At 46.4% G+C, this 25984-nt stretch overlaps 1 protein-coding gene across 11 annotated transcripts; it reads left to right on the plus strand.

The window, feature by feature from the left end:
• Positions 1–2215: 2215 nt before the first annotated feature.
• On the plus strand, positions 2216–24373 carry LOC132454527 (CSC1-like protein 2). 11 transcript variants are annotated; one of them, XM_060047939.1, is made up of 28 exons: positions 4148–4630; positions 4722–4787; positions 4966–5187; positions 5844–5923; positions 7097–7135; positions 7533–7571; positions 8588–8678; positions 9050–9087; positions 9574–9716; positions 10042–10104; positions 11228–11290; positions 11558–11609; positions 12011–12119; positions 12507–12577; positions 14106–14186; positions 14530–14653; positions 15194–15327; positions 15985–16122; positions 17104–17257; positions 18270–18376; positions 18456–18542; positions 19294–19359; positions 19718–19880; positions 20155–20260; positions 21681–21848; positions 23385–23500; positions 23600–23683; positions 23926–24373. In XM_060047939.1, the coding sequence occupies exons 2-28, from the start codon at positions 4722–4724 to the stop codon at positions 24088–24090; spliced, it is 2769 nt and encodes a 922-aa protein (XP_059903922.1). In that variant the 5' UTR covers positions 4148–4630; the 3' UTR covers positions 24091–24373. The 11 variants fall into 11 exon arrangements, with proteins under 11 accessions (XP_059903927.1, XP_059903929.1, XP_059903922.1 ...); XM_060047938.1 differs by having other exon boundaries at positions 4151–4630; positions 23923–24373; XM_060047944.1 differs by lacking the exons at positions 4148–4630; positions 4722–4787 and adding an exon at positions 2216–2537 and having other exon boundaries at positions 23923–24373.
• Positions 24374–25984: the final 1611 nt, after the last annotated feature.

Genomic DNA, 25984 nt, shown 5'->3' on the forward strand with positions numbered 1-25984 from the left:
GTCAAGGAGACGAGGGAGTGGCTACACGACACGAAGTTGGACATATGAAGACGATACACGAAAGAAGAAGAAGAAGCTGTCAAGGAAAACAAAGGACTTTTTTCCTCCTATGACGTCTTTGGTATCACTCCTCAACATTTCAACCCCAGCGTCTTCGGTTGCTAGGCGACGTCAACGTCTTTGGCGGACTAGTTCTCTGCTGATCAACACTACGAATGCTGGTAACAAATAAATTGTAAAAAGACACACCATGTGAAGTTATTTTTTCGTTTTGGCCAGTAGCCGTGTAATAAGCGGGTTAATGTGTAGAACGTCGCCGGTCATTATCGAAAATAAGCCCGGTGTCCTGTTTGCCCTGTCGGGGCTTATTTACCCGATAATGAACGGCGTTCTATACATTATCCCTTACTTATTACAAGGCTCTTCTCAATGCTGTAGACTGCTCCATTCACTTGCATGGGCCTTCCTAACTTCAGCTGTCAATTATTTTTGTTTATTACACGGCTCTTCTCAATGCAGTGGAATGCTCACGTCCAGCCTATTTGACCGCTGTCAAAGAAAGTTGTTTTTTTTGGCCTCTGATTCACGTCATCTGTATCACTCCGCAGTCTAGTAATTTATCAACCCCAGCGTACTCGGTTGCTAAGCGACGTCAATGACTTTGGCGAACTTTTTCTCTGCTGAACAACGCTACGAATGATAACAAATGCATTGGAAAAAGACACAATGTGTGAAGTTATTTTTTCGATTTGGCAAGTAGCCATTACTAATAATACCAATACTCTTTGGCTGGGAGATGAGGCATCAGACAATCAAGTCATTTTAGCCTGAATACATAGGTAAAAAGCACCAGAGCAGGTTGCTAGTACCATGGACAGTCTCAGAAACCTGTTGAACTAAATGGATGTGGTAGCGGCTACACCACGGGATGCATCTGCAGACCACTGTAAATATAAATAAAGGTAAGACGCGATATTTATTGCTTAAGATTTGCTGGTGCTGTGGCGAGGTCTTTTGTGTTTTTTTGCACTCAAGTGGTCGGCTGTTTTAACTTGCAATGGATAGTCGGTGGAGTCAGTCTCTTGTTGACACAAAGCGACTTTTGGTCATTCTTGCTTTGCTTGAATTCTGGAATAATTGTGGGGGGGGGGGGTGCATGAGTTTTGGTCAGAATGCCTGATTTCAAGGCATTCGTTTTGATGGAATGCGTGTTGTGAATTGAGAACAGCCAGCTCATGATGTGATACAGCGTTCAGCTGTGCAACAAATATTTTTATATTTTTCAATCTTGACGACTTTTGTAGTGCTACCGCACGTTTGGCCCTTCTGAACTTAAACACGCAGTTATTTTTCCTTTCCTAGCTCCTCTTGTTTATGTTGTTAGCTTAGCCATGTCATGTCACGTTGTCAACATTGGATACATGGAGCCGAACATAGTGGGTCCCATGTCCGATGCTTTTTGGAAACGTTTTCTTCATAAAACGTGCCAGACAGATTTTGTATACATTTTATTCCTAAGTAATTAACTACATGGGTATGCGGTCTTTCAGAAGCTTTCAAAAGTGTGACCCCAGGGGGCGCTGTTGCACACTATCTGCAACATGCACGTGTGCATTATAACAAAAACATAAATAAAACATAAGATCTCCGGTGGGTCTTTCTTTTCTTGATACTGACATTAATTCTAAACAGCATTTTTACACTGTAGCCTATAATAGGAAATGCTCAAAGGTAAATCAGCATAATTTAACACTGACTGTAGCTTTTTATGGGTAAAGAAGCAACGGTGAAGGACCGTACTAAACGCCCTATCCATTGTATGGGTCTGTAAAATGCTAATCAAATCAATTAAATGTATTTATTAAGCACCTTTAATAAAAAGGTAAATGGTTGGGGGGAGATCTTATGTTGTATGTATGTTTTTTGTCATGCCTGTCTACGCTTCAATCTCATGCATATTGCAGAAAATATGCAACAGCGCCCCCTGGGGTCACACTTTTCGGTGGGTCGAGAGAAAGAATAGTGCATCCTCATTGTACCCAGCACTTCTGAAAATGCACATGCTCTGCATGTTTACATTGTTTACTCCATTTAGACTTTTGAAAACCTCACTTTGTACTACAGCACTCACCGCATTTACTGCAGGAAATGCATTTTCTAGTTAGGACTATTACTGTGAAAATCCTACGGAAGTGTCTCTGTGCGGCCCCCTAGCGGAGCTCCGGGGAAATACAGCACTATGGGCTTCAGCAGCCGAGCACCGTCCAGTCTATTCCCGGAGCGCTTTCCTCCATTTTCCCATTACCGCTAATTCACACACACCGAGGCGGACGCAGTAATCGGTTAATTCTCGGCAGGCTGTTCAGTCTCTCTAACCCTCTTTTTGACGAGCGCATGAATTGCTTTTGTCCGAAGCGTCCGATGGATTGGCATCCAGACTTTACCGGGGCGGTGGATTTGTGAGGATTTATCTATTTTGTGGATATTTCCTTTGCGGCAAGTGAAGACGAGAAGGGGAGATCCATAAGGGTTTTTAGGTAAATAGGGTACCGTGTGGGGTGTTGTGTAGCGGCGTGGATGCGTGTTTATGTTGCGCAGCGGGACGAAGGAGAAGCCGTATTGACACGGGCCTGTCACGCCTTGCGCTCCGCGCCTCCTAGCTCCGCCTAGCTCCTCCGAGCGCCCTGCTCTCCATCCGCTGGCCTTCACCTTCACCAGCCAAATGCCCCAAACCCAACTCGTCTATATGGGCGCTGATTACTGGATGTTTTGATGAATGTAATGTGCAGTGAGTGTTCATCCTGAACGCAGCTGTTCACACATACAGCTTTGTTCATCCCAGCGGACCTCCTGGAGCACACTGGTGGTTAGTCCATCACCGGCCTCAGCCTTAATATTCTTCATGTTAATACATTTTATGACTGGGTGTGCTCCTTATCCTTAATAATAATATGAATGCCAGGCCTTCTCCATAGCTTAATTAATATTAACGGAGTATGAATCATATTTCATTGGATTGGTGGGGCCTTGATGTTAGTCTGAAGAGTTTTGCAGAAACGATCACGCGACTGTTCTGGTCCTCGATAGATTCTCTAGACCTCTACCAGGTCCTCTATTTCTGTATCCATGATACAGGCCCTCTAGTCCTCTACGAGGTCCTCTGTAGATTATACAGGTCCTCCATTCCTCTACCAGGTTCTCTACTCCACTGTAGATGACCATACAGGTCCTCTAGGTTCATCAATACAGAACTCTTCCCCCTCTTCAGAACATTGTGATGAGGGATGTTGTTTTGGTCCATCCAAACCCCCAGCTAACTAACCCTAACCCAAAGCGACACCTGCTATCACACATGGTCAGAGTTGACCACTTGTGGAGATGGATGGTTAAATGTTTCAACTCATTGAATGCAAGGCAGCTGAGATGTAGTCAGCTGTAGCCTGGATTTGAACAAAGGCCGGCTACAGTTTTTAGACATGTGATGTGACCCCAATTTTTGTTTATAAAGACCAAAACATCTTATCTGTCATGTCTAACCCCTACCTGCTCCTTAATGACCTGTCTTTGTACTGTCTAACTCCTGCCTGCTCCTTAACGACCTGTCTCTTTACTATCTAACCCCTACCCGCTCCTTAATGACCCGTCTATGTACTGTCTAACCCCTACCTGCTCCAAATGACCTTTCTCTGTACTGTCTTTCCACTACCTGTCCATGTTGCTGTATTCACTGTCAAAGCCCTACCTGCTATTGACCAGACTTTGATAAAGTATAGGTTATATACTCAGATTTGACACAAAAATCAGCATGTTGACTGATTTCTGGGGTTGTTTGTAGTTGAAGATATGAGGCCTAAAAAAAAAAAAAGTTTGGTTCCTGTTGGTTGTCAGTTGAGGTCATGGGTAGGTTGGGAATTTATTTAATTTTTTTATTTTTCCAGCGGCAGCGAATGATAGGTAGGTTGTTTTCATTTAAAAACGAGAGAATGCGCTCATCCTTGTACAGAATGAAGAGGTGCTGTACAAAAACGTAATTATAGTTTGCATCAAAACTTTGCTTTTTTTTTCTTTCTTTTTTCAAGATCATAAAATAATTTGGGTCGCACATAAATTGACAGGGTCGGTGGGAAACCGGAACCGAACAATTTTTTTTTTAGGCCCGATATTGTGGTGTTGGCATCTCTTCATTAGCATCTGGTTGCAAGAGATAAGAGCTAGTTGTGTTCTGATCGTCTGCTACTGGGAACCAGCCTATAGCAGATGACGCACTGCTTGAGTAAGTTCTGTATCTGCGGACAACACCCAACCGGCATTAACCCTAGATAGCTAGAGTTAGCTCTAGTTATCCAATGACAACTAGTGTCAGCTTCGTTAGCCCAGACGTATCAATGTTCTATCTAATATCTCAGGATCTAACCATGTTTCTCCTTTCTTGTCGTATTGGCAACTTAGGGTTGGTTTGAGTTAAATAGGATAGCACAGCACTGCCAGGGGGAGGGGTACAATTCCCACTAGAAGAGCAAGGCATTAACAATGCCAGGGTGAGGGGTACAATTCCCACTAGAAGAGCAAGGCATTAACAATGCCAGGGTGAGGGGTACAATTCCCACTAGAAGAGCAAGGCATTAACAAGGTCTGTATAACCTGGCATAGCCCTAGCATACACTTCATAACACTGCTATAGCTTAGTTTACATTCTGTAGTCCGTCCGCCCGTTTCAACAGATGGACAAAGAGAAAGAGAGGGATGAAGGAGGATGTAAAGAGCCACATAGTAGGGGGTGGAGGAAGGTGACTGGTTAGTTGGTCGAGGCTGTTGACAATCCTTATGTGTAGTGGCTATGTACTGTTGTACCATTGGCTGAGGAAGCCATGGATTTGAGGACGACTTCATGGTCTCCATCAGCAGACGGAAGAGATGTCTGCAATGTTTCGTTGACCTTCTCCTCACTCCTCCTCCTCCATGCAGATCTTCCAGGAGGATGTGGATCTGAGGATGCTCAGAGTGCTGATTGTAACCATGGTGATGTTTGGGGCGGGGCAGGCGTGCAAGGCGGGCCAGGAGAACTGTTCTGTGAACAACGATGCCAAGGACTACTGCTACTCGGCCCGTATTCGCAGCACGGTCCTGCAGGGCCTGCCCTTCGGGGGCGTGCCCACCGTCCTGGCGCTGGACTTCATGTGCTTCCTGGTGAGTCCTCATTGGCTGGAGACCGAGATGGGTCCTCTCTCATTACTCACCAACACCAACCACTTATAACCTAACCACCATCACATGTCTGAGTCTAAAACGATATAACTACCATAACATAACCACCATCACATGTCTGAGTCTAAAACTACTATTACTACTATAACCTACCTAACATCACATGTCTTATTCTACCACTATATAACTACGGAACCATAACCACCATCACATGTCTGAGTCTAGAATATAACTACTATCACTATGGTGTTATAACAACCACACACTAATCATCTTGACCTTCAAACAAATTAATTATGGTACTTTAACTACATTCCTCTACTTTATCACAGTTAAAGTCTGTCCTTCATCAGAGCTACAGTCTGTCCTTCATCCCAGCTACAGTCTGTCCTTCATCACAGCTACAGTCTGTCCTTCATCACAGTCTGTAGGAAGTAGCTTGTGAGCCTGTAGTTCCATCCCCTGTAGGTCAAACAGAGTCTGTTCTATGTTGTTGTTCGTAGTAAAGCTTAGGAAGGAGAGATCCATACAGGACAGTTTCTGCACTAGTAAAAACTCATTCTAGTTTAATTCCTTGCCTATGGGCAAGGCAGCTAGTGGTTTAAACCAATGTTTATGATTTATGTCTGTGTGTCCAGGTTCTCCTATTTGTCTTCTCCATCCTGCGGAAGGTTGCCTGGGACTATGGACGGCTGGCCCTGGTCACTGACGCAGACAGGTACACGCTAGGCTACGCTACGTTACCCTAGGCGACATGCGCTAGGCTACGTGGAACTATAATATAAATGCCTCATGTATGATTTTAGCAGCTGTAATTGTTTGTTTATTTTTAGTTCAGGCCTCAGTTATACTGTGTGTGTGTGTGTGTGTGTGTGTGTGTGTGTGTGTGTGTGTGTGTGTGTGTGTGTGTGTGTGTGTGTGTGTGTGTGTGTGTGTGTGTGTGTGTGTGTGTGTGTGTGTGTGTGTGTGCGCGCGTGCGTGCGGGGCTAGTCTCTCCCTGACGGTTGGCGTTAGCTAGCTGTTTCCGAGTGAACCACAGAGCTCACACCTCTGAGCCCAGCGCTGGCACTCCCCGGTGACAGCCAATGCCTTGCTGTTGCCAAGCAACCAAGAACATCCCATGAAAATGGCCTTATGGGGCTAATGCTAATGGATCTGTGCTGGTTCTGTGTGTTAGCTTAGCACAGCAAACTGGAAACTGTAGCATCAGACAGGTGATTGGTTCAGTGTGTTAGCATCATACAGATACCATGGTATGTGTGTTAGCATAGCACTGTTAGGTGGTTCTGTTTTTAGCATAAAAGAGCCTCTGTGTGTGTTAGCGTAATACAGCTAGCTGGTTCTGTGGGATACCGTCAGACTGCTAGGTGTGACTGTGTGTTACTGTAGCAACGTTAGCTGTTTCTGTGTTGTTGTAGCAACGCTAGCTGGTATTGCTGTCAATATTATCTGAACTCAGTCATCTGTACAGGACTCAGCCTGTGTCGACTCAAAGCCTGGGAACAGCTTTACTTTGAGACAAACCAGTTTTACACCATACAGTATTATACACTAGAGCAGTGGTTCTCACACAGTAGCGTATATTGTATATTATACAACGGGGGGCCTTTGTGTTTATACAGTAGAGTATGTGTTTTGTACAATAAAGTATGCGTTTTATACAGTATTGTATGTGTTTATACAGTGGAGTATGTGTTTATACAGTAGTCTACACAAGGTATGTTAGCTTTAATCAGATTATTCTGTTATATTTGTATTTAATCATATATGAATTCGTCAATGTTTGTATTTATTAAATAATTAATGAATGAATGGGATTATTAATAGGTGAGTCTGTGTATTAATGGATGAATGTATTATTAATGAGTGAATTCATGTATTTATGTTGAAGATGGAAGAAGCGTTTCAGCGAACTACACGATCAGGGATAGTATGTCAGCTTTTATTTTAATTTCTGCTTCTAACCGACCTCATGCAACTAACGCCGGCATCAAACCTGCGCATCAAATGCGTGTGTGCATGGGTGACTTGTGTGTGCGGGCGCGCTTGTGTGTGGGTCTTGTGTGTTCTAATTCGGGCCGCTGGTGGCAGCGTTTGGTTTTGAAAGCTGGGTTTGTTTTTTTGGCCTGGGTTTGGTTGTTAAACCTGTTGACCTGGTGTACCGCACAACTAACCGTCTCTGCTGAGTTCTTCCTCTGGTGACTAATGCTGCTGTAACTCTGTCCTTCCTCTATGTATATATCTATATAGATATGTATCTATATACCTATATATTTGTATTGTGTAAATTATGTGAAATTGAACATTCATCCTCATTCCAAACCCAGCCGGAGGAGAGACAGAGATGACTATGAGCCGATGAAGAGGTAACGTGTGTCTAGCTGTGCTGCCCCTGGTGGTGATGTGAGGGAACAACACATTAGAGCAGCGTTTTCAGCCTGCGGCTCTAAAGGGCAACAATAAACAAACAACAATATCTTAGGCCTGTTTGGACGAAGTTAAGAACCCACGAGTAAGAAAAGCATGAAGGACCGAAGAGGAGAGATAGCTCTATGTTTTAGCTTAGATGCAGTTAGCTTGGAGGGTTAGCTTGGAGAGAGCTAGCTTTGAAGGGATACACTGATATATCTGTGAATTGGATAGATTCAGACGAGTAGTTTTATTCCAAAGTCAATTGCCAACAGATATCTCGGTGTAACCTTTAAGTCTTAGCTTGATGAGAGGTGTGATTTTAACTTGAAGAGAATTCGATTTGCGATAGTTTGTTTGTAGAGCGCTAGCTTCAATTATAAGCATTGACAGAGCTATCTTGGGGAGAGTTAGCTTGGAGAGAGCTAGCTACAAATAGAACCATGGACAGAGTTAGCTTTTAGAGAGCTAGCTTGGAGAGAGCTAGCTACAAATAGAACCATGGACAGAGTTAGCTTTTAGAGAGCTAGCTTGGGGAGAGCTAGCTACAAATAGAACCATGGACAGAGTTAGCTTGGAGAGAGCTAGCTTGGAGAGAGCTAGCTACTAATAGAGCCATGGACAGAGTTGGCTTGGAGGGAGCTAGCTGGGATTAGAGTTAGCCTTAAGTGTTCCCCTGTGTTGTGTCCTTGTCGTTAGTTAACACAGTGGAAGTGTGCCGTGACGTAGAACAACCTATAGTATGTTTCGTGTTCGTGTTGTTAGACATTGATAACCACACGCCGCAACCAACGTCTGCTGCTGAGGATCCTTGGAAATGAAGTTTACAGGAAGTTGCTGGCATTTACCCTGAAATACATGTAGTTGTCTTTTACAGAACACACGCACGCACACACACACCCACACCCACTGCACACAGTACTAAAGGATGATTGGTCCTGATGCTGCGTGCCTCTCGTCTCATCCTCTCCAGTGTTGCCTCGGCGATGCACTCGGAGACACCGGACCGCTACGAACGGCTCACCTCCGTCTCCAGCTCAGTAGACTTCGACCAGCGAGACAATGTAATACACACACACACACACACACACACACACACACACACACACTCTAATCCTATGCTGGTTTAGCCCCCTTGACTGAACCCCTCATCCTGTTAAACCCTCCTCCTTCACTCCCCTCCCCCTGCACTTTGTTATGGACAAAACATGTTACGGACATCACATGTTATAAATTTCACATGTGATGGACACAACATGCTAGACATAACGAGTAACGGACAACAAAATTTATCACACTGATATGTTACAGGTTCAAAATGTTACAGAATCAATATGTGACGTAGCATGTATCGGGCACAACATGTTACAAACCAATCATCTAACAGACAAAACATGTAACAGACACAACACGTAACAGACATTATTTTTCACAGGGCTTCTGCTCCTGGCTGACGGCCATCTTCAGAATAAAGTAAGTTTGTCTCATCTTTAGGCAGCCTGTACAACTCTGGAAAGTTTCATGAAAAGCGACAGCGGTTTTAGCTGCTTATGTGTTTTTTGCGAAATAATATTCTTAATACAACTAACTTACAAGGGGTTGCCTTGCACCTTGGCCCCCTAATAAAGCTATCATTTATCGGGGGCCAAGCCGAAAACCGACCATTAAGACTTTTTTTGTTTGTTTATGGTTGACAACGCTGGAGTAGCCTCAGCTTGGGTCTGGTGATGTTGGTAAATAATGAAGCACTTCACTAGTTCAGGCCACTGTAGCGTCTCCACGGTGGCCTGTACCGGCCCCTTACAGGCCTCCATAGCGTGTCCTACTCCACGTGTGTGGAGGGGAGGGGCCAGAGGTGTGTGAGGCCTGCTGACTGGATGACGGTTTTAAAAGGGCAGAGTTTGAAGAGCAACAACCTCCGGTACTCTTGAGTCACGTGTGATGTCACTTCCTGTGCAGGGACGAGGAGATCCGGGAGAAGTGTGGGGAGGACGCGGTGCACTACCTGTCCTTCCAGCGCCACATCATCGGCCTGCTGGTGGTGGTGGGCGTGCTGTCGGTGGGAATCGTACTACCGGTCAACTTCTCTGGAGACCTTTTGGGTGAGTCTGACCAGTAGAGACCAGTAAAGACCTGCTGGGTGAGTCTGACCAGTAGAGACCAGTAAAGACCTGCTGGGTGAGTCTGACCAGTAGAGACCAGTAAAGACCTGCTTGGTGAGTCTACCAGTAGAGACCTGCTGGGTGAGTCTGACCAGTAAAGACCTGCTGGGTGAGTCTGACCAGTGGAGGCCAGTTTAAGACAGAATAGTGGAGATATTAGGGACCAGTAAAGCTCAGCAGAGACAAGTAGAGGCAGGTACGACTGTGTGGAGAAACAATGATGTCACAGGGCTCTTCCTTTGTCCCATTGGTCCTCTGTGTCCAGTCAGAATTATCACTAAAGAAGGATTCCTCATCGGAGGGGCGCCAAAAGCCCCGTCCAAGGAAGGTAACCAGACTAGACTAGAGCCCTCGTGTCTGTCTGTGTTTGACGGTAGCACCAGACTGTGGAGACCCTAGGTCAGTGTTTACTGGTGTTGGTACCCGACACCGCAACCATGTACACACAGCCACTCAACTGAATGTGTTCAGGTCTCCTGTTTGGTGTAACGTGCTCCCTGTCACCACACGTGTTGCCTTCGTAGTTTTAGTGAAGATCACCCACCCTGCTCTGGTTCATGGTGACTGACCAGTAGAGACCTGCTGGGTGAGTCGGACCAGTAGAGACCTGCTGGGTGAGTCGGACAGTAGAGACCTGCTGGGTGAGTCTGACCAGTAGAGACCTGCTGGGTGAGTCGGACAGTAGAGACCTGCTGGGTGAGTCGGACCAGTAGAGACCTGCTGGGTGAGTCGGACAGTAGAGACCTGCTGGGTGAGTCGGACCAGTAGAGACCTGCTGGGTGAGTCGGACCAGTAGGGGCCAGTAAAGACCTGCTGGGTGTGTCGGACCAGTAGAGACCAGTAGAGACCTGCTGGGTGAGTCTGACAAGTAGAGACCAGTAGAGTCCTGCTAGGTGAGTCGGACCAGTAGAGACCTGCTGGGTGAGTCGGACCAGTAGAGACCAGTAGAGACCTGCTGGGTGAGTCGGACCAGTAGAGACCAGTAGAGTACTGCTAGGTGAGTCGGACCAGTAGAGACCTGCTGGGTGAGTCGGACCAGTAGGGGCCAGTAGAAGACAGGAGAGTGGAGACATTAGAGCTCAGTAGAGACTGGTACAGACCAGAAAAGGACAGTAGAAATCGAGCGTCCAGAGGAGGTCGCTTCAGACCAGTGGATGTAAAAGGGACCAGTAGAGGCCAGTAGAGGTCATTAGAGACCATAAGTCGTCAGTACAGTAGAGGTAGCAGCCACCAGTGAAGGTCAGTAGAGGGAGGTGTAATGCTAGCTACACCCTCCATGTGTACCTGATGCATCCTAGGAGACGGTTAGAGGCTGGATCCTACGAAACCGTCCTCCTCTCCTGTGATGATCAGGGAAATCCTGTGTTGTGATTGGCTGTCCAGCCCGACTGTGTTGAGAAACAATGATGTCACAGGGCTCTTCCTTTGTCCCATTGGTCCACTGTGTCCAGTCAGAATTATCACTAAAGAAGGATTCCTCATCGGAGGGGCGCCAAAAGCCCCGTCCAAGGAAGGTAACCAGACTAGACTAGAGCCCTCGTGTCTGTCTGTGTTTGACGGTAGCACCAGACTGTGGAGACCCTAGGTCAGTGTTTACTGGTGTTTGGACCCGACACCGCGACCATGTATACACAGCCACTCAACTGAATGTGTTCAGTTGACCAAACGGGTCTCTGTAACGTGCTCCCTGTCACCACACGTGTTGCCTTTGTGGATGTGCTGAGGCAGCTTGTGTCCTGTGGATACCTTCTCCCCATTCATTCCCATTTGACTTCCAACAGAAAACAACGCCTACAGCTTTGGAAGGACCACGATCGCCAACCTGAAGTCTGGGTAAGCGCCTAGATATATATCTCTGTCTATTCTTCTCTATCGATCCCTCTACCAGAACTTGCTGGTTTAGTAGTCTAATTCCTATCTGAAACACCAACCTTATTACATGTTACTAGTCACTAACAAGTGCTTGATGTCTCATTAGGACCAACCTTATTACTAGTTACTAGTGACTAACTAGTAGTGTTCTCCTCAGGACCAACCGTATTACTAGTTACTAGTGCTTGATATCTCCTTAGGGCCAACCTTATTACTAGTTACAAGTGTCTAACTAGTGCTTATTGTCTGCTCTGGACCAACCTCATTCCTAGTTACTAGTGACTAACTAGTGCTTGATGTCTGCTCAGGACCAACCTTATTCCTAGTTACTAGTGACTAACTAGTGCTTGATGTCTCCTCAGGACCAACCTGCTGTGGCTCCACACGTCGTTCGCCTTCATGTATCTGCTGCTGACCGTCTACAGCATGAGGAGGCACACGTCCAAGATGCATTACAAAGAGGATGACCTGGTGGGTAATACTGCAGTACTACAGCACAGTACTACAGTACTGTAGAGACAGTACGGCGGAATACACAGAGCTACTAGTCAGCACACCGTACTAAAATAGATATGAATGTTAACTAGATATGATTATGAACTGGATATGAATATCAGCTGGATATGAATATGAACTGGATATGAATATGAGCTGGATATGATTATAAACTGGAAATTAATATGAATATGAACTAGGATATGAATATTAATATGAACTGGATATGAATAATTGGAAATTATTATGTGTATGAAGTATGATATGAATGTGAATTTGAAATGAAGATAAGGCAGATATGATTATTAACTGGATGTGATGAGATCCATGATTCATGATGACGTCATCTAATGTATCCTGCAGGTGAAACGCACTTTATTTATCAACGGGATATCCAAGTACGCAGAAGAGAGCCAGATCAAGCAGCACTTTGAGTGAGTGGGCACCTTCTGGAGGAGAAGTGTGGAACCAGGTCTTCTGAACTCTCTGTTGCTCATTTAGTTACACAATATACTGTAGGAACAATACACACCCAATATGCTAAGGCCTAAAAAATGTTTTTGTTTGGTTCCGGTTTCCGACCGACCCTGTCAATTTATGTGCGACCCAAATTATTTTATGAGCTTTATAAAAAAAAAAAAAAAAAAAAAAAAAAATTTGATGCAAACTATAATTACGTTTTGGTACAGCACCTCTTCATTCTGTACAAGGATGAGCGAATTTTCTCGTTTTTAAATGAAAACAACCTACCTATCATTCGCTGCCGCTGGAAAAAATAAAATAAAAAAATAAAATAAATTCCCTACCTACCCATGACCTCAACTGACAACCAACAGGAACCAAACTTTTTTTTTTTTTTAGGCCTAATACATATTATACAGTAAGAACTGTATAATTAGTAGGTAATACAACAGTCCTAAATGTTCAAAAGTTAAAGGGGACATATTATGAAAGCAACACTTTTTCTTGGGATTTGGGGTGTTGTTTTGGATCTCTGGTGCTCCCACGCGCATACAAACTTTGAAAAAAGTCTGTACATGAGTGAGATATGCATTTCTGAAAGTACCCCGCCTACAGTTACCAAACGAGCGAGTCAGTTTCGGCGCCCCCTCCTACGTAGGAAGGGGGCACAGTTGAATATTACCTCCCACTTCCCCACTCCCCTCCTATCAGAGCATGGCTAAGATTTTGTGGACCAGCGGACGAACAGCTCCGGCAATTGGAACTCGGCGCTAGCCCTGCAGCTAAGATCCGGGAGTACAATCCCCTTCTCCTCCGGACTGCCGCCGAAGCTTCGGCGGCAGTCCGGAGGAGGAGACATGGAGGAGAAAGGGATTGCACTCCAACCATGGCCGAGATATCCCCCACTACGAGTCCTTACTTGTTGTGAAAGTGCCAGAGACGTCAGACGCAGTCTTTATGATTCATAATATCATCCAAGGCGCACAAAGCTTTTGGCCGTGATATTATATATAATATTATATAAATACCCATAAATAATAAAATTATAATTATTATATTATATGATATATATATATAAAGCTCAGTCCGCAAACAGCAACAATCCCTTCTCCTCCATGCTGTGGTTCAGTCTGACAGCTCATTGGTCAATGGGCAGCAGCTCATTTGCATTAAAGCTACAGACACCAGAAACAGCGCATTCAGAAGGGACTGAAACAAAGGGGAATAGCGGTAGGTGAGATTTTTTTTGCCTGAAAGCTATTTCCAGCAAACAGCTTCAAAAACATGCTTTCCGGAACTCAAATACTCAAATTTCCCAACAAGTAAACTACTGTTTACTTGTTGGGAAAACATCATAATATGTCTCCTTTAAACACTTTCTGAACCTGAAGTTTACCCAATCAACATATTTGCTATCTCCACGTAGAGTAGTGTTATTGTGTTGAGAAGTACGGTAGTAGTACCGTCCCCAGTCTGACCAAGGGTTCTGTTGGCTTCCAGACAAGCGTATGAGAACTGCACGGTTCTGGAGGCCCGGATCTGCTACAACGTGGCCAAACTCATGTCTCTCAATGCTGAACGGTACTACAACTCCCATCATGCATCTGGTCTTCAGCCATCACACGCATACAGTCTGGTTATAGAGATGAATGATGGATGGATGATATAAGATGTCGGGTCAGATGATGGAGGGAGGATGGATGGATTGATTGATGGATGGATTGATTGATGGATGGATGGATGGATGGATGGATGGATGGATGGATGGATGGATGAACACAGTAATTATAATTGATGAATGAAGAATGCATGCTCAAAGTGCCTGTGTAGTGGGTTGTTCACTGTGTGCGCTTGTGCCTGTGTGTGTGTCTGCGTGATTGCGTGTGTGTGTGTGTGTGTGTGTGTGCGCGTGTGGTGTGTGTAGGAAGAAGACGGAGAGAAGTAAGAAGTTCTTCACAGACCTCATGGCCAAGGAGCACATGCCCACCATGATCAACCCCAAGCCCTGTGGACACCTGTGCTGCTGCGCCATCACGGGCTGTGAGGAGGTACGCACACACACAACCATGTACATACACACATGCACACACACACGCACACACATACGTATATACAAAAGAACACACATATACACGCTTACAAACGCACAAATCAGGTGGGAGAAGGAATGGAGGAGGGGGGAGTGTGTGTGTGTGTGTGTGTGTGTGTGTGTGTGTGTGTGTGTGTGTGTGTGTGTGTGTGTGTGTGTGTGTGTGTGTGTGTGTGTGTCCATCAGGAGGAGGTATAAGTGTGTGTGTGTGTGTGTGTGTGTGTGTCCATCAGAAGGAGGTATAAGTGTGTGTGTGTGTGTGTGTGTGTGTGCATCAGAAGGAGGTATGAGTGTGTGTTTGTGTGTGTGTGTGTGTGTGTGTGTGTGTGTGTGTGTGTGTGTGTGTGTGTGTGTGTGTGTGTGTGTGTGTGTGTGTGTGTGTGTGTGTGTGTGTGTGTGTGTGTGTGTGTGTGTGTCCATCAGAAGGAGGTATAAGTGTGTGTGTGTGTGTCCATCAGAAGGAGGTATAAGTGTGTGTGTGTGTGTGTGTTTCCTGCAGGAGGAGGCGGTGAGCTACTACACCAAGAGGGAGTCCAAGCTGAAGGAGGAGTACAGGAAGGAGAAGGAGAAGGTCAACACCAAGCCTCTGGGCATGGCCTTCGTCACGTTCCAGAACGAAGCCATGACCGCCATGTGAGTACCCGCTATAACATGACCATAACATGAAGCCATGTGAGCACCCGCTATAACATGACCATAACATGAAGCCATGTGAGTACCCGCTATAACATGACCATAACATGAAGCCATGTGAGTACCCGCTATAACATGACCATAACATGAAGCCATGTGAGTACCCGCTATAACATGACCATAACATGAAGCCATGTGAGTACCCGCTATTTCATTTCATTTTATCGAGTCTCCTCGGGAGTAACTCGGGAGTAACGGTGGGTCACCATCGTCATTCCTTTCGATAGCTTATACAGACAGGGGACGCCACACCTCTCTGCCCGCTATAACATGACCATAACATGACCATAGCATGACGCCATGTGAGTACCCGCTATAACATGACCATAACATGACCATAACATGACGCCATCTGAGTACCCGCTATAACATGACCATAACATGACCATAGCATGACGCCATCTGAGTACCCGCTATAACATGACCATATCATGACAACCATGTGAGTACCCGTTATAACATGACCTCCATGTCAGTACTCCCCATAAACTGACCCCCATGTTAGTCCTCCCAATAACCTTACCTCCATGTTAACACTCACCATAACCTGACCGCTATGTTAGTCCTCACTATAACACGAGGGCCGTGTGTGCGCAGCATCCTGAAGGACTTCAACGCGTGTCAGGTGCAGGGCTGCCACTGCCGCCAGGAGCCGCGCTCCTCCACCTCCAGCGAGAGCCTCCACGTGTACAACTGGAGCGTCAGCTACGCCCCGGACCCCCAGAACGTCCGCTGGTACGGCCCCGCAGTACCCCCTTATCAGTGCCTGGTTAATACTGTGTTCTCCTGGTTAATTATCTGTTCTCCTGGTTAATGCTGTGTTCTACTGTGTTCTACTGGTTAATACTGTGTTAACTGGTTAATACTGTGTTCGACTGGTTAATACTGTGTTAACTGGTTAATACTGTGTTAACTGGTTAATACTGTGTTAACTGGTTATTACTGTGTTCGACTGGTTAATACTGTGTTAACTGGTTAATACTGTGTTCTACTGGTTAATACTATGTTAACTGGTTAATACTGTGTTCTACTGGTTAATACTATGTTCTGGTTAATACTGTGTTCTACTGGTTAATACTATGTTCTGGTTAATACTGTGTTCTACTGGTTAATACTATGTTCTGGTTAATACTGTGTTCTACTGGTTAATACTGTGTTCTACTGGTTAATAATGTGTTCTGGTTAATACTGTGTTCTATTGGTTAATACTGTGTTCTGGTTAATACTGTGTTAACTGGTTAATACTGTGTTATCCTGTTTAATTATCTGTTTTCCTGTGTTGTGTTCTACTGGTTAATACTGTGTTCTACTGGTGAACGCTGTGTTCTACTGGTGAACACTGTGTTCTACTGGTGAACACTGTGTTCTACTGGTGAACACTGTGTTCTACTGGTGAACGCTGTGTTCTACTGGTGAACGCTGTGTTCTACTGGTGAACGCTGTGTTCTACTGGTGAACGCTGTGTTCTACTGGTGAACGCTGTGTTCTACTGGTGAACACTGTGTTATCCTGGTGAATATTGTGTTATCCTGGTGAACACTGTGTTATCCTGGTGAATATTGTGTTATCCTGGTGAACACTGTGTTCTACTGGTTAACACTATGTTCTACTTGTTAATACAGTGTTATCCTGGTTAACACTGTTCTACTTGTTAATACTGTGTTCTACTGGTTAATTCTTTGTTCCACCGGTTAACACTGTGTATGTGGTTTCCAGGGAACATCTTTCTCTAGGGGGGATCTCTTGGTGGATCCGCTGCTTCATCATAAACTGCATCCTCTTCCTCCTCCTCTTCTTCCTCACCACCCCCGCAATAATTATCTCCACCATGGACAAGTTCAACGTCACGAAACCAGTCGAGTACCTCAACGTAAGCGCCCCTCTAGCTGTCTAACCCCTCGCCCTATAACCCCAGCCCTATAACCTCGCCCTATAACCCGAAACCTATAGTCCCTCGCCCTTTAACCCTAGCCCTATAACCTCGCCCTATAACCCGAAACCTATAGTCCCTCGCCCTATAACCTAGCCCTATAACCTCGCCCTATAACCCGAAACCTATAGTCCCTCGCCCTATAACCCCTCGCCCTATAACCTAGCCCTACAACCTAGCCTTATAACCCTAGCCCTATAACCCTAGCCCTACAACATAGCCCTATAACCCTAGCCCTATAACCTAGCCCTATAACCCTAGCTCTATAACCCTAGCCCTATAACCCTAGCTCTATAACCTAGCCCTATAACCCTAGCTCTATAACCTAACCCTAGCCCTATAACCCTAGCTCTATAACCTAGCCCTATAACCCTAGCTCTATAACCTAGCCCTATAACCCTAACCCTATAACCCTAGCCCTATAACCCTAGCCCTATAACCCTAGCTCTATAACCTAGCCCTATAACTTAGCCCTATAACCCTAGCCCTACAACCCGAGACCTATAGCCCTAGAACTATAACCTAGACCTATTGCCATAGCCCTATAACTCTAGACCAATGACCTTTAGCCATATTGCCCTATAACCCTTGACCTATAGCATAGCCCAAGCCATATAACCCTAGACCTATAACCCTAGACCTATAACCCTGGCCCTATAACCCTAGCCCTATGACCCCTAGGCCATATAGCCCTATGAACCTAGACCTATGACCTTTAGCCATATTTCCCTATAACCCTAGACCTATAGCATAGCCCTAGCCAGATACGCCTAGCCCTATACGCCTAAACCTACTCCTATAACCCCTATATTCATGTTATTATAATATTATTGGATGTGATGACAGTATTATTGTCATGTTATTATCATGATATCCATGTTATCATATTGTTGGATGTTCCAACAGTATAGTGTCGTGTTATTCTCATGTTCTTCACGTGGTTCCGTTCCAGAACCCCATCGTGACCCAGTTCTTCCCCACCCTGCTCCTCTGGGCGTTCTCCGCCCTGCTCCCCACCATCGTCTACTACTCCGCCTTCTTCGAAGCCCATTGGACCAGGTACGGGCTAATCCGCTGCCAGACAGCCAGCCAGCAGGGGGCGGGTGACCCCAGAGTGACCCTGTGCTTCCTCCCTCAGGTCGGGGGAGAACAGAACCACCATGCACAAGTGTTACACCTTCCTCATCTTCATGGTCCTTCTGCTGCCCTCCCTAGGGCTCAGCAGGTAGGGGTTCTTGTCTCCTCTCTCCTCCTCTCCTCTCCTCTCCTCTCTCCTCCTCTCCTCTCCTCTCCTCCTCTCCTCTCTCCTCCTCTCCTCTCTCCTCTCTCCTCCTCTCCTCTCCTCCCTTCTCTCCCTCTCTCCTCCTCTCCCTTCTCTTCCTCTCTCCTCCTCTCCTCTCTTCCTCTCCTCTCCTCCCTTCTCTTCCTCTCTCCTCCTCTCCTCTCCTCCCTTCTCTCCCTCTCTCCTCCTCTCCTCCCTTCTCTTCCTCTCTCTTCATCTCCTCTCTTCCTCTCCTCTCCTCCCTTCTCTTCCTCTCTCCTCCTCTCCTCTCCTCCCTTCTCTTCCTCTCTCCTCCTCTCCTCCCTTCTCTTCCTCTCCTCCTCTCCTCTCCTCTCCTCCCTTCTCTTCCTCTCTCCTCCTCTCCTCTCCTCCCTTCTCTTCCTCTCTCCTCCTCTCCTCTCCTCCCTTCTCTTCCTCTCTCCCTCTCTCCTCCTCTCCTCTCTCCCCTCTTTTCCTCTCTCCTCCTCTTCTCTCCTCCCTTCTCTCCACTCTCCTCCCCTTTGTTATGTGTGAGGACCATTGTGTGTGTTCTCTCTCCTCACCGTGTGTGTGTGTGTGTGTGTGTGTGTGTGTGTGTGTGTGTGTGTGTGTGTGTGTGTGTGTGTGTGTGTGTGTGTGTGTGTGTGTGTGTGTGTGTGTGTGTGTGTGTGTGTGTGTTCTCCTCTCTCCTCACCATGTGTCTCGTTCTCCTCAGCCTGGATGTGTTTTTCCGCTGGCTGTTTGATAGGAAGTTCCTGGCCGATGCCACCGTCAGGTTTGAGTAAGTTCTGGAAACTCTTCACCTCAGACCATCATAACCAGACCCCCCCTGCTGGGTCAGGATGACCCGTACCTAACGGTGATGTGTGTGTGTCGGGGTGTTGTGTCAAGTGTGTATAGATGTGTTGCCTGAGGTGTGACACGTGTGTTGCCTAACGCTTGACTTGTGTGTAGGTGTGTTGCCTGACATTTGACGTGTGTGTAGGGGTTGTTGAATGACGTGTGTGTTGCCTGACATGTGACGTGTGTGTAGGGGTGTTGCCTGGCATGTGACGTGTGTGTGTGTCGTGTGACGTGTGTGTCGCCTGACGTGTGACACGTGTGTAACGTGTGTGGCCTAACGTGTGTCGTGTGTGTAGGTGTGTGTTCTTGCCTGACAACGGGGCGTTCTTCGTGAACTACGTGATTGCGTCAGCGTTCATCGGTAACGCCATGGACCTGCTGCGCATCCCGGGCCTCCTGATGTACATGATCCGCCTTCTGATGGCCCGCTCGGCCGCCGACCGCCGCAACGTCAAGAGAGTAGGGGGCTCTCTCTCTCTCTCTCTCTCTCTCTCTCTCTCTCTCTCTCTCTCTCTCTCTCTCTCTCTCTCTCTCTCCGTCTCTCTTTCTCCGCCTCTCTCTCTTCCGCTGTCTCTCTACAACTTCTTTCACTTTCTTTCTTTCTTTCTCTCCCTCTCTCTCTTTCTACGTCTCTCTCTCTCTCTCTCTCTTTCTCCGCCTCTCTCAATTCCGCTGTCTCTCTACTACTTCTCTCTAACTCTCTCTCTAACTCTCTCTATGACTCTCTCTCCAGCACCAGGCCTATGAGTTTCAGTTTGGGGCGGCGTACGCCTGGATGATGAACGTCTTCACCGTGGTGATGGCCTACAGCATCACCTGCCCCATCATAGTCCCCTTCGGTAAGAGAGTGACATATAACATGACATATAACATGACATATAACATGACATATAACATGACATATAACATGACATATATAGTAGCGAGAAGTAGTGAATATATAATACAGCAGCACTACAGTATAATACAGCAGTACGGCGCCATTATACTGCAGTATAATACAGCAGTACTACGGTATAGGGATCGACCGATATATCGGTCGGCCGATATTCGCGTTTTTTACGTGTATCGGTATCGGCCGATACGCGGCTGATTTTCGCCGATTTTTTTTTATTTTTTTTTATTTTTTTTTACTTGTTCTACCTCACCTGTTTTTAATATTTGTTAAATATTGTTCATCTACTTGTTCTTACTTGTTCTACCTCACCTGTTTTTACTATTTGTTAAATATTGTTCATCTACTTGTTCTTACTTGTTCTACTTCACCTGTTTTTACTATTTGTTAAATATTGTTTTTTATATTGAAGTTCAATAAATGTTTCTTTAAAAAAAAATAATAATAATAATCGGCTCAAGAAAATCGGTATCGGCGTATCAGCTAAGGCTGCTGAAAAAATATCGGTATCGGTATCGGCCCTAAAAAAATCGGTATCGGTCGATCCCTACTACGGTAAACATGATACTGCATTAAAATTAGGGATGTCCGATATTGGCTTTTTTGCCGATATCCGATATGCGATATTGTCCAACTCTAAATTTTCGATTCCGATATCAGCCGATACCGATGTCGATATTTGGGTTATTTTTCCTCAAACCTAACTGTTGTGGAATTAACACAACATGCTTAATGTTATTGTGATGCCCCACTGGATGCATTCTTGAATGCAACAAGGCTTTCCAAATGTTAACATTGTCTGTGCAAAATAAGAAAAATACTTCAACTTAATTTAAGGGTTGAAGTATTTTTGTGCCATGTTTATTTTATTTATTTTAATGGTCTCAGACAACAGTTTGGATTACACTCTCCCTGAGATAATCTTGACAATGCCCACAACAAATAGGGCAAACTTGACTTCACAAATGATAAAACATTGTACCTGAACAACTATGTGCAACATAGCAGTATGTTTAGTTACATAGCAGTAACTAAAACTCAATAACCTTAATTGAATAAATGCACAAATATGAGTCAATTACAATGTGCACTGTACTGCACAATTTTGAAAACATTTATTTGAGCTATAAATAAATTAAAAAAATATATATCTAAAAAAAATTATCGGTTTTAAGGCAAAAAAAATCCGATACCGATATTGACCGATATTACATTTTTATGCTAATATCGGGCCGATAATATCGGTGGGCCGATAATATCGGACATCTCTAATTAAAATTCAGTAGTACTACAGCGGTACTATAGTTTAACACAGCAGTACCACAGTATAATCCAGTATACTACAGCAGTACTGCGTCCCTCAGGTCTCATGTACATGCTGCTGAAGCATCTGGTGGACCGCTACAACATGTACTACGCCTACCTGCCCTCCAAGCTGGACAAGAAGATCCACTCCAGCGCCGTCACCCAGGTGGTGGCCGCGCCCATCCTCTGCCTCTTCTGGCTGCTCTTCTTCTCCACCGTCCGCACAGGTAGGTCCTACAGGTGTAGAGGTAGGTCCTCCAGGTGTAGAGGTAGGTCCTACAGGTGTAGAGGTAGGTCCTACAGGTGTAGAGGTAGGTCCTCCAGGTGTAGAGGTAGGTCCTACAGGTGTAGAGGTAGGTCCTCCAGGTGTAGAGGTAGGTCCTACAGGTGTAGAGGTAGGTCCTCCAGGTGTAGAGGTAGGTCCTACAGGTGTAGAGGTAGGTCCTCCAGGTGTAGAGGTAGGTCCTACAGGTGTAGAGGTAGGTCCTACAGGTGTAGAGGTAGGTCCTCCAGGTCTAGGGGTCCTCCAGGTCTAGAGGTAGGTCCTACAGGTGTAGAGGTAGGTCCTACAGGTGTATAGGTAGTAAGGATCGACCGATACCGATTTTTAAGGGCCGATACGATACCGATATTTTTTCATCAGCCTTAGCCGATACGCCGATACCGATTTTCTTGAGCCGTTTTTATTATTTTTTTTTTTAAAGGAACATTTATTGAACTTCAATATAAAAAACTATATTTAACAAATAGTAAAAACAGGTGAAGTAGAACAAGTAAGAACAAGTAGATGAACAATATTTAACAAATATTAAAAACAGGTGAGGTAGAACAAGTAAAAAAATAAAAATAATCGGCGAAAATCTGCCGCGTATCGGCCGATACCGATACACGTAAAAACCGCGAATATCGGCCGATAATATCGGTCGATCCCTAATGGGTAGGGCCCCCAGGTGTAGAGGTAGGTCCTCCAGGTCTAGAGGTAGGTCCTCCAGGTGTAGAGGTAGGTCCTACAGGTGTAGAGGTAGGTCCTACAGGTGTATAGGTAGTAAGGATCGACCGATACCGATTTTTAAGGGCCGATACGATACCGATATTTTTTCATCAGCCTTAGCCGATACCGATTTTCTTGAGCGGTTTTTTTTTTTGTTTTTTTTAAAGGAACATTTATTGAACTTCAATATAAAAGACTATATTTAACAAATAATAAAAACAGGTGAAGTAGAACAAGTAAGAACAAGTAGATGAACAATATTTAACAAATATTAAAAACAGGTGAGGTAGAACAAGTAAAAAAATAATAATAATCGGCGAAAATCTGCCGCGTATCGGCCGATACCGATACACGTAAAAAACGCGAATATCGGCCGATAATATCGGCCGACCGATATATCGGTCGATCCCTAATAGGTAGGGCCCCCAGGTGTAGAGGTAGGTCCTCCAGGTCGAGAGGTAGGTCCTCCAGGTGTAGAGGTAGGTCCTACAGGTGTAGAGGTAGGTCCTATAGGTCTAGAGGTAGGTCATACAGGTGTAGAGGTAGGTCCTCCAGGTCTAGAGGTAGGCCCAGTGCCCTAGGTCTTGAGGTAGGTCCCCCCAGGGCTCCAGGTGCCTGGGTTTAGCGGTAGGCCCCAGGCCCTGGGTTTAGAGGAAGGGGTCAGGGATTGAAGCAAAGGGTACGAGTTCTCAGTCACCCGACACGATGTGATGCTGGTTCTGAACTGCTGTATCGCCGTGGTTACACGCTAAGCTGCCGCTAACCTCTGCAGGTTTCGTGACGCCCACCTCCATGTTTACCCTGGTGGTCCTGATCGTCACCATCGTGGTCTGTCTGTCCCACGTCTGCTTCGGGCACTTCAAGTACCTCAGTGCCCACAACTACAAGGTAGCCCTCTTACCGCTGCCGCACACACCGGCCTCCGTCAGTCAATGAATGAGTACAGGGGTCTGACTCTGCCTCTCCCCCCCACCACCACCACCTCAGATCGACACGAAGGAGAGTGAAGTGGACGTGGTGGAGAACGGCCGTCCAGCGAGACCCACCTCGTCTCCATCCAGTAAAGCTCAGGTGAGGAACGGCGAATCAGGAAGGACAGGTCTCACCTGGTTGGCCTGGTGTCACCTGGTCTCACCTGGTCTCACCAGGTTGGCCTGGTGTCACCTGGTCTAGCAAGTCTCACCTGGTCTTAGTCCTTCAAGACCTGGTCCTTGGGAATTATTTAGAAGGGTTTCTAAAAGGTTGTCTGTTCTACAAGTTGAGCTCAAACCCCTGGACGTGTGTGTGTGTGCGTGTGTGTGCGTGTGCAGCAGCAGATGTACATCGCCCACGTGCTGCAGGAGGAGGGAGGCGTGGGCGTAGCCGAGGAGGACCGCAGCTCCTCCCAGGATGAGGAGCTGATGAACGGGGGGAACATCAACGAGGCCGACTTCCTGTCCGGGGAGGACAGCCTCATCGCCAACGAGGTCCGCCAATAGCAGCAGCCACTGAGGACGAGGGGGCGGGGCCACCGGGGGAGAGAGAGAGAGGGGGGGAGAGAGAGAGAGAGAGAGAGAGAGAGAGAGGGGGTAGTGAGAGAGGGGACGTGAAGCTCACTCTCTCATCTGATCTCTACATGACCTCCTCCGCGCTCCGTCTCCGTATCACAAACATTATATAGACACTACAGCACTGGTACACACACACACACTTTTACACACACACACACACACACACACACACACACACACACACACACACACACACACACACACACACACACACACACACACACACCAAACACATACTTTCACACACACACACACACACACACACACACACACACACACTCTCTTCACACACTCTTACACACACACACAGAAACGCACACACACACTTTTACCCGAATACACCCTTACAAATCAAAGACACACACTGTACATACATACACGCACTCTTTTACTTACTGACACACACACACACTATGCTACTTGCCACAAACACACTCTGTTACAGTCTCTCTCCAGTGCCCCACAGAACACACCCCTCTTCGGAAGCATTGTAACTCATTAGCATGATAGGCCCCTCCCCCTCAACGCTGTACATAACCACGAGCCAGATATTGTTTTGTTTGTTTTGCCCGGGGGTCGGAGGTCAGGGGTCAGGCTTGTTGCTTCATGCGTTGCCAGGTAAACCGAGGTCAGAACTTGTGATCCTAGAAGAGACTAAAACAAGCCCCTCCTCCTCCAGACACTTGGCCCTCCCACATCTCCCAGAAGGCATTGCATCCCGATTTGCTTCTTGGTCTCAAAAAGCCCCGCCCACACGCTTCCTGCTGAAGTCACTGTGGTTCAGTGGCCGGTCAACCGGCTCCTCTCTGAGAGAGAGAAAGAGGGAAAGAGAGAGAGTGAGAGAGCGAGATAGAGGGAAGGGAGAGCGAGAGAGATACCTCTTTGATCCAACTGGAGATGCTGTCCTGTGATTGGAGGAGCCCAGCCAATCCCATGTGTCTCTGTCCTCCGTGTGAAGGATCAACATGTCATATCGTTCACATTGACCTGTTAGAGCTAAGACCCGTCGTTAGATGAACCATAAACTACACAGGGAATAGGTTCATTTATAAAAGGCTCACAACCTCTGAGAATCCTTAATCCTTAATCCACTCACTTCAGGCAACAACCGATCTGTCTGAAACTCCCCAGACCTCCATTTGGGAAACAAAGCTGGGAGGTGAGGCTAGCACGTTCCCACTGGAAGAATGTGACTACAGGAACTGGTCATGGCGGCCTTCATTCATTCACCCGGCGGCCATCTTGGTTCAAAGTGCCCTGGTGCTCCTCTGTGAATGAGACCCACAGGGTTTTATGGCGCATTTCCACTGCAGGGTGCGGAACGGATCGGATCGCAAAGGTGCGGGTCGGATCGCGTTTCCACCGCCAAAAGTGGGCGTGACCCGGACTTTGCCGTACCCGTTCCGACCCCATTCTAGGGACTCCTCCGTTGCGGTACCCAAAACGAGACCAGACGCCTGAAAGGGTACCCTGGAATTCTAGCTACACCCCCCCTCCGTTGATTGGTCGACAGAATCGTCACTTCCGGGTGACGCGGGGATAAAAACAAACAAACAGTAGCCTCAAGGTATTATTCTTTACAATTAACATGTCGCGTAAAAAGCTTGCTTGGGCGAACAAGGAGGTGGAGACGTTCGTCTGCATTCTTGCGGAGGAAGACGTTGTTTACGATGTTTACGTAGCTGCCGCGGCGATTGACATCCGGCCTACCACCAAGGGTACTGTCGGCAGTGGAAACGCGACCTCGGAACTGAGCTGGGCTATACCGCCCCCTCCCTACCGCACCTTTGCGATCCGATCCGTTCCGCACCCTGCAGTGGAA

This window comes from Gadus macrocephalus, chromosome 3, assembly GCF_031168955.1.
Source record: "Gadus macrocephalus chromosome 3, ASM3116895v1".
Taxonomy (NCBI): Eukaryota; Metazoa; Chordata; class Actinopteri; order Gadiformes; family Gadidae; genus Gadus; species Gadus macrocephalus.

What these genes read in the sequence shown, in the direction of transcription:
- LOC132454527 (XM_060047938.1), top strand. Translation starts at nt 4,722, where the DNA reads ATGGACAAAGAGAAAGAGAGGGATGAAGGAGGATGTAAAGAGCCACAT. An exon ending in GACTATGAGCCGATGAAGAG is followed by an intron (nt 7,572 to 8,587) that starts GTAACGTGTGTC and finishes CATCCTCTCCAG; the next exon opens with TGTTGCCTCGGCGATGCACT. An exon ending in ACTTCGACCAGCGAGACAAT is followed by an intron (nt 8,679 to 9,049) that starts GTAATACACACA and finishes TATTTTTCACAG; the next exon opens with GGCTTCTGCTCCTGGCTGAC.